An 8,988-nucleotide genomic window follows, 5' to 3' on the forward strand; every position below is an offset into this window, starting at 1 on the left:
TTTTGTGTGACCTTTGCGTAGGGAGCACGGTGTGGTTTGTGTGTATGTTTTTTAAATATTTGTTTACTGCTTATAAATATTACGTCTCCAGTTGTGTAACAAAAAGGCTCGCAAGAAAAACTTGTGACGCAAATAATTATTGATTTTTTATGAATAAGAAAAATGTTAATACGCAATTATCATTTCTTTCTCATTTTTCATATAATTATCAATCATTAGTTAAATGGGTAGATCAATTTATTAAAAACAAAAGCAATTATTTAATTCTTTCTTTAGACTATCCGCATATTTGTAACATTATTTTAAAAAAAATCATAATCGCCGTCTCAGAGTCACGAATTTGGGCCACGTTTTTGACTGTTGAAAATATGGTTGCCTCTTGCAACATATCAGCGCATCGCGCATACATTCTGCGTACTCGTCCGGTAGCGACGCAATGCCATAAAGATGGTACAGGAACTCGTAGATCTTTAAAAAATACCAACAATATAATTATTATTCTAAATGCAAAACCAACTCTAAACGTAACATACCTTTATCTCTATTTCACGCCACATATTTTGCTGGAATACCGTAACCAGTGCAAGTGGAAACTGTGCCAACCGTAACGATCCATCGTTCGCAAATGCTTGCGCTCCATACAGTCCGCCATAGCCGGAAAAGCTAACGACAGCAGTGATCAGAGCATCGAGCATAAACATGGTACTTTGCTGTATGCGATCGGCCGTAGCCGTAAGATTGCACTGTAACAGACCGATCAACTCAACGATAAAGCCGATTAGATCCTTTCCATGCGAAGGCTGTTCCTCAATATCCTGTGCAAATTGCTCTACGAAGTTAAACCACTCCCGCAGGAAGAAAACACACAATGAAGCGTCTTGGTGCTTTGCAACTGCCGACACTATATCGGCGAGACCGAGGAAGTGCAACGATTTGGCGGAAGGATTGTACCGCCGGAAGGCAAGCTGTAGATGAATCGTTTTTTCCAACTTTTCCACATTGATGCCTCCCGTCCAGGTGCTGGGTTTCAGAAGGGCCGAGAAGTGTTTCTCAGGAAGATGCACCATCGTTTCGATGTACTTTTGAAAAACCTTGAAATGGAACAAACAAATTTTAGTTTCTCAATGAATGTGTTGAAGTTGAGGGATGAACTTTCAATCACTTACATCCGATTCCAGATCGAAGCGCATGAAAAAGTTCTCCAGCGTCGTGCAGAGATGATCAAAGTTGTCCTCATTTTCGTACTTTCTCTCCCTCTGCAGGGCGCCTGCGATTAATGCCATCGTCTGAATGAATGGAGTATTGTCAGCAAACTGTTGATCCTCCGCCCGCTCAGCCAGATACTGTAGCGAAAGGTGCACAAATCGTTTGTAAATGTCCGTTTGCACCGCTTCGGTGATTTCTGCTATGGCAGCGTAAATCTTTAGCAGATCCTCTTCCAGCATGATCGTTTCGCACAGTTCGTTCAGATAGTTTTCCACCAGCCGTTTGGCGGTGCCAGAGTAAGGCATCTGCTTGATGGCTATCTGCAGGCAGGCATCGCGCATTTCGAAGCAATGGACGAAATATTCATGCAGAAAACACCAATTCAGTGGTGGAATCGGCTTGGGATATGGTTTTGCAACTATCCGCAGCATCTGTACCAGCACCAGCTCGGGTGTGGTTTCGATTTTCGTAAACTTGGTGCTTTGCGTTATGAGGTAGTTAACAATCGTCGATAAAATGCTTGCCCGTGGAAGATACTTCAAGTTGGATGGTTCTGGACGTCCCTCTGGCGTCTGGTAGATACCGCCCCGGTAGCCTTCGATCTCGCGGGTAATGTAGTGGGCCAAAAGCTCGCCAACGGCTTCAATTGCACAATGGTTGGTGTACAGAAGCAGCTGAATCCAACATTCTGGCGGTACCGATCCGGCACTGTCGGCAGCAGAAAGGCCTTCTTCATTCGGTTCTGGCAAATCGATGCCCTGTCGATAAACTTCCGGTATCTGGCGAAGAGTCAGCGTATCAGGGTGAAAGTGTTTCAACGTCCCCAGAGCGGCCTCCAGAACTCCCCGATCCTCGTAGTCGGTCACGTAATGCCAGAGCGTACCAATGATATGATTTACTAAGCTTTCCTGTTCGGATGTGGTCACTTTAATCAACGGCACACTGCCGAAGAACCGGCACAAGCTTTTGATCACTTTCGGGCGGCGTTCGTTAGCGAAACGGAACCCTAACACCTTCCATGTTGACACAATGTTGACGACCTGATGTTCGCAGAGACTCGAGATAGCATCGAGCGAGAGGCAGATGGCCACCTCGTTCTCGTTGTTATTAGGACTGCTAAGCACTTCCGAGAATAAGTTTACCAAGTCTTCGCCGTGCTGTTGTGGGCTGTCAGGAGAGGCCAATAATTCATGATTAGCTATTAAACACAGTTACCGAGGTTCATGGAACTTACTTTATAAGGCACACTTCACGGATTGTGTACGCGCGAGCAATTGTATGTTCCCAGCGATCTTCATTCGGCTGACGGCTGGTATCTTTCAGCAGATCGTACAGCAACGGATAGGTTCGCGGTTCTGCCTTCCATAGTCTCAGGTACAGATCGAGGCACAGCGAACGATCGAGTCCTTTAGTGAGAGCTTTCAGAATTCCAATCAGATTTTCCTTGGCTCCCATCGACGCTATAGTTTGCAGCACATGCAGTCGGCGCCGGGCATCTTTATGCTGCGCTAGTCCGTACAGCAGCGGTACCATGCATTGGGCGACCTGCAAATCGCTGTGGCACATCAGTTTAACTAAACGGTCAAAATTCGTTCGCCATACGTCTTCTTCGTAGAAAGGTGACAAGAAAATTGAGCGATGAAGTTGGCCCAAAGCTAAGGTAAATCTTGTGCTGGATGGTTTTTCCCTTCGAAGATAATCCTCGATTGCCGTGTCGGAAGAATTCCACCAGTTACAGAGAATCGTCCACTTGGGTGAGTCTTGATGAAAGTAGGTGGTTCGAACGGGAACATTAGGCGAATCCGCAGCGTTCTTGTCATCCGCCTGCGAAAAGTCCTTTTCGATCTGCGTAAGAATCTTGTCGCAAAGCATCAAATGTGTTGCTGTGTATGATGGCTGTCCCAGCAATTGAATCATGACTTCTTTTATAAGCAGGCGGGTGTTATTCCCACAGCCCGGCAGTATCACTTGAATAAGTTGTAGCAATGCGTACAGTTTTAATGGTGTTACGACCGGCAGAAGATCGCCTATGATTGCCATCAGCACATCTAAATTCGGAGGCGGATCGCACCTCATTGCCGCAACACCAACTTTATGCAGCAAAGCAAAGCAACGGCTTGGATCGTAATTGTACTCTATGTAATATTTTAGAATAGCCGCCATGTACAAAGCGTATTCCAGTTGAAGTTGTATGTTTGCTTCATTCTCGCTTTGAATTATTTCTAAAGCATCCGTTAACAGCCCGATCGTGTAGCAGGTTTGAGGTGCTGTTGTATCTCGGCGCCATGCTAGAATTTCAAACACGACCGTTTCCGCTTTGCGATCGTGTAAAGCCCGACCGACTAGATGTTTCCACAGTGGCTGACAGTCTGCGTATATGGCCACATTTACGAAAAGATGCAACAGTACGGGGCGTAAAAATTCGATGCTGTTCGTGCGTATAATATCGTCCGAATGGTTCAAAGTGCCAGTGATCAAATCAAGCACGGTTGACGTGGAGCCCGTGCCGGCTTTTTCGATGAGCAGAATCACCGGATGCTGAGGTGGCTTCAAATCGAACTGGCACGTATAGTTCCATTGGGTTTCTGTGGCTAGGCACCGCCGTCGAAGATCGAGCAGCAGAAGCTGAAAAATAGACCCACCGATGACGATGAACTGTCCGGGAGTTGTGTTCGGTAGCGTGGTCATCAGCATTCCCAGCAGTTGCCCCAGTTCAACCGCCCCTTCGGTGGCAAGATGCAGCAACACTTCGTTTGCCAGCTGGCATATCCGTAGGTTGTTCGATTTGCAGAGTTGTTTCAGCAGCTCAAGCTCTGGCTCCGGCAGCGTTTGGTGCGTTGATTTTTGGGATATTTTCAAAATCTTTTCGATTTGAGCTGCAGCTGAATGCACCGTCAGTTTAGAATTAATTGCCTGCAAACTATCCATGGTTTTTTAGCGCACTGAACCGACGAGACCGCGAAAACACGTATGGAAAATGTAAACAACCGCCGGCCCGGTGTCTCGTTGCGGGGCGTTTGACAGCTCTAACGTCAAACCGCCGTCACGGATGACATTGGGATGAGTCAATGCAAAAGCGTAAACAAACTTGGCAAATCCAATGCAAAAGTTTCGTCGCAGTGCTGTGAAATTTATTATTTTTGGTTATTCTTCTTAAGTTAAGCGTGTGTTCTGTTCGGTAAAACGGAATACATCACGCGGAGGTCAAATTGCATTCGCCATCCCTTCAATGCCGTGCGTAAAACAGTCTGTTCATGATTGAAAACTAGGCAGCACAAAGTACAAAGAAACTCCCAACACCCGAGAAGTAATTGTACCACGCACAAAAATGCAGGATAATCGACCAGAGCTGTACGAGGAGGTGAAGCTCTACCGGCAGGCGAGGGAGCGAGAGAAGTACGACAACATGGCCGATCTGTTCGCTCTGGTCTCTACGCTGCAAAATCTGGAAAAAGCATACATCCGGGATTGCATTACGCCGCAGGAGTATACGGCCGCCTGCTCGAAGCTGCTGGTACAGTACAAGGTGGCGTTCAAGATTGTGCAGGGCGACGAGTTTCCGACGATCGACTCGTTCGTGAAGAAGTTCCGGCTAGACTGTCCGGCTGCGCTAGAGCGCATCAGGGAGGACCGTCCCATTACCATCCGGGACGACAAGGGAAACACGAGCAAGTGCATTGCCGACATTGTGTCCATGTTCATCACACTCATGGACAAGCTGCGGCTCGAGATACGGGCGATGGATGATTTGCAGCCCGAGCTGCGCGATTTGCTGGACACGATGAACCGGCTCTCGCTGATTCCGGACAACTTCGAGGGCAAGGAGAAGGTCTCGAACTGGCTGGCCACGTTGAACACGATGCAGGCGTCCGACGATCTAACGGAGGCGCAGGTTCGCCAGCTGCTGTTCGATCTGGAATCGTCCTACTCGGCATTTAACAATCTGCTTCATACCACATAATGCGTCGGAATGGGTTGGACCAGCATTTCCTTGTGACTGTAAATAGGAACATAAGTCATAGGATTGTAAGGAACACACGCGAACAAATGGACAGGTCTTCGAGCGTATTAGAACAAGGTTAACAGGATCTAGCACAGAACGGGATGTGGCTGGAAAGCCAATAAAAGGAGGGATTGAGTTGAGGCAGGGTGTAGGAGTGCGCATATTTTTACCCAAAACTTATAAGAAATATATATACTGTTTAATTGAAATATGCCCATGTGAGTTCGTTGTTGATTGATGTGTTATCTATTATCTGCATGTTACATGGTTGCTTTTTTTGTACAAATAGATCCTTTCATGACAAACAAACAAGCATTCTGAATCGCATCTAAGTGAAACAGACGCAGTTATTTAATATTGTTAAGGATATTCGATTGTTTTTTTTATTTTTTCAACGGAAAATAATTTGTCTTCTTGCTTGCTTTCGTAGTTACATATATAATGAAGGTTTTGGAAAAAATAAGTATAATTTATTGTGTCAATATTTTATTGTCTTGTTTTTCTATTGTATAAGAAAGATTTTTTACAACGTTTTTTAAAACATTACATGTAATAGATAAAATATTTTAAAAGATCGCAATTTCGGTTGCATTCCAGTTCCCGATTATAAACAAACATTACAATACATTCCCGATCATGCAACTGGAGGCGAAATTTCAAGCATGTACGCTCTGGAATTTATATCGAAAATCTCCAAATCCAAAAATTGGTCTAAAATCTATTCCACAACTTAATACTCTTTGTCATACACTTAAGTTCATGACTTAACTTTTCTCATTCTTTGTACAGTTACGTCTCGTGCGGTTATATCAATCCTTGTCAAGCTTACTGGACTTATTATTACCATCTAATCCTTGGTTATTATTGCTTCGTTAAAAGTATGAAAAATATTTAAATCGCCATCCTCGTCTGCATCAAAAAACTAAATTCAATCCCAATTCAACCAACAAATAAATCGAATGAAATATATTTTACCCTTACACCAAGTATAGAAAATACTTCTAGAGTGTCATCGCGACGTGATTCTTCCAGTGGCTTTTTAATAAAATTATCCACCAGTCTAACGTATGCAATCCCGCGCACCGTCTCTGACGTCAGCGGTGAACTCATTCTTAATGCGATTAGTGATAGCATGAAAAGCATACGACCCAAATGCACCCGAAAAAGTGTAACACCAGAAGCCCGACCGGGAGGCGGGTTGAGGCAAAAAGTTCAGTGTCTTCGGTTTTGCTGAATGAAAATGTATCACCGACTCCCCCCCCCCCCCCCTCCCCCTTCTGGTACGGCTGGACGAGCGTTCGTTTGGTTTCCTTCTCCAGCGTTGTGTTTGGCTAACTTACACTGTCACATTTCACGCTCAAGAATTATGAATGACAGTATCGACCCGACCGAAATGGATATGAATGGTTGATTATGCAACGAAGACAGTATTAAGCCTCACAAAGGGACAAGCTAAACCGTTTAAGCTATAAATGTAAGGATAAGCGTGAGGACATTGGACGGGGCTTTATTTGCAAAGCATACAAATTAGATAAAAGTAATTGATATTTGAATCACTTTTTTTACTTCGATATTACCGAAGGTCATCAATTAAGTGCTTTAATATGTTTTTGCTTTGAAGTTTCATCTGTTATGACCTATATAGGCCTGTCAATAAAAAAAAAATAAGCCGAGCCGATCAACATGCTGTATAAACGAGGTACAACGGTTACAAATATGAAATCATTTGCTATTGCAGCATTCCAGCATTCTTTTCGACTGGCTGTATGTTATCCCTTCCCGCTCACACCCCTTTACGCTCACTCCGCCCAATCAAACAAACGTACGCGTTCGAAAAAGTGTGTGTGCGTACCCCTGGACACTAACGACATGCCACGGAGGTACGAAATGCACGAACCATTTCCATCATCTGCAGCATGCGTAAATGCGTCTCTCTGGTGCAGACTAGTGATGGGTAAATTCAACAAAAATCCGGAATCGCTTCCGGATGACTCCGCCAAAATTGGAAGCGATTCCGGAAGGTAGGTGCGAAACTCCGACCTCGGAGCCGTCCGGAGCCGTTCGGAGCCGTCCGGAGCCGCTAGTCGGCAGCCGGAGCCGTCGGAGCCGTCGGAGCCGTCGGAGCCGTCCGGAGCCGTCGGAGCCGTCCGGAGCCGTCGGAGCCGTCCGGAGCCGTCGGAGCCGTCCGGAGCCGTCCGGAGCCGTCGGAGCCGTCCGGAGCCGTCCGGAGCCGCTAGTCGGCAGCCGGAGCCGTCCGGAGCCGTCGGAGCCGTCCGGAGCCGTCGGAGCCGTCGGAGCCGTCGGAGCCGTTGGAGCCGTCGGAGCCGTCCGGAGCCAGCCGGAGCCGTCCGGAACCGGCGGAGCCGTCGGAGCCGTTGGAGCCGTTGGAGCCGTCCGGAGTAGTGATGGGTAACCGGAATCGCACCCACGGCTCGGAATCGCTTCCGAGCATTGCTACTCCGGCTCCGATTCCGAAAAATTCAAATCGTCGATTCCGCCCGGAGCCGTCGGAGCCGTCCGGAGCCGTCGGAGCCGTCCGGAGCCGTCGGAGCCGTCCGGAGCCGTCGGAGCCGTCCGGAGCCGTCCGGAGCCGCTAGTCGGCAGCTGGAGCCGTCCGGAGCCGTCGGAGCCGTCCGGAGCCGTCGGAGCCGTCCGGAGCCGTCGGAGCCGTCCGGAGCCGTCGGAGCCATCCGGAGCCGTCGGAGCCGTCCGGAGCCGTCGGAGCCGTCCGGAGCCGTCCGGAGCCGCTAGTCGGCAGCTGGAGCCGTCGGAGCCGTCGGAGCCGTCCGAAGCCGTCGGAGTCGTTGGAGCCGTTGGAGCTGTCCGGAATCGTTGGAGCCGTCGTAGCCGTTGGAGCCGACGGAGCCGGTTGGAGCCGTCCGGAGCCGACTACTTCATATCAATAAATGAAGAAGACTCTTTTTTTACTCGTAAGCTGTTTTTTACAATAAAATTATCACTAATATCGAGAAATTAATGCCCTTCAGAATGCTTCCGACTATTACAACTACTCCGACGGCTCCGACGGCTCCGGACGGCTCCAACGGCTCCAACGGCTCCGACGGCTCCGCCGGCTCCGGACGGCTCCGGATGCCGACTAGCGGCTCCGGACGGCTCCGGACGGCTCCGGACGGCTCCGACGGCTCCAGACGGCTCCGACGGCTCCGGACGGCTCCAACGGCTCCAACGGCTCCGACGGCTCCGCCGGCTCCGGACGGCTCCGGCTGCCGACTAGCGGCTCCGGACGGCTCCGGACGGCTCCGGACGGCTCCGGACGGCTCCGGACGGCTCCGGACGGCTCCGGACGGCTCCGGACGGCTCCGGACGGCTCCGGACGGCTCCGGACGGCTCCGGACGGCTCCGGACGGCTCCGGACAGCTCCGAACGGCTCCGAACGGCTCCAGACGGCTCCGAGGTCGGAGTTTTGCACCTACCTTCCGGAACCGCTTCCAATTTTGGCGGAGTCATTCGGAAGCGATTCCGGATTTTTGTTTAATTTACCCATCACTAGTCCGGAGCCGTCGGAGCCGTCGGAGTAGTTGTAATAGTCGGAAGCATTCTGAAGCGCATTAATTTCCCGATATTAGTGATAATTTTATTGTAAAAAACAGCTAACGAGTAAAAAAAGAGTCTTCTTCATTTATTGATATGAAGTTTTTTTGTGTGTTTTTTTTTTCAAAAATAAAGCCAAAAATAATTGTTTGCTCCGTATATATCTTCTTCTTCTTTGGCTCAACAACTCATGTCGGTCAAGGCCTGTCTGTACCCACTTGTGGGCT

General features: G+C 48.5%; 2 protein-coding genes across 2 annotated transcripts; one reads left to right on the forward strand and one right to left on the reverse strand.

Annotated features, from left to right (window-relative positions):
* Positions 1-219: 219 nt before the first annotated feature.
* On the reverse strand, positions 220-4,213 carry LOC120948978 (focadhesin). The gene is made up of 4 exons (XM_040365887.2): positions 2,441-4,213; positions 1,167-2,373; positions 534-1,091; positions 220-468 (listed from the first exon to the last, which is right to left on the reverse strand). The coding sequence occupies exons 1-4, from the start codon at positions 4,132-4,134 to the stop codon at positions 313-315; spliced, it is 3,615 nt and encodes a 1,204-aa protein (XP_040221821.2). The 5' UTR covers positions 4,135-4,213; the 3' UTR covers positions 220-312.
* Positions 4,214-4,285: 72 nt separating this feature from the next.
* Positions 4,286-5,418, forward strand: LOC120948980 (vacuolar protein sorting-associated protein 28 homolog). Its single transcript, XM_040365889.2, has one exon. It carries the CDS (start codon positions 4,535-4,537, stop codon positions 5,165-5,167), a length of 633 nt encoding a protein of 210 aa, XP_040221823.1. The 5' UTR covers positions 4,286-4,534; the 3' UTR covers positions 5,168-5,418.
* The last annotated feature ends 3,570 nt before the right edge of the window (positions 5,419-8,988 follow it).

This window comes from Anopheles coluzzii, chromosome 2 (assembly GCF_943734685.1).
Source record: "Anopheles coluzzii chromosome 2, AcolN3, whole genome shotgun sequence".
In the NCBI taxonomy this organism is placed as follows: Eukaryota; Metazoa; Arthropoda; class Insecta; order Diptera; family Culicidae; genus Anopheles; species Anopheles coluzzii.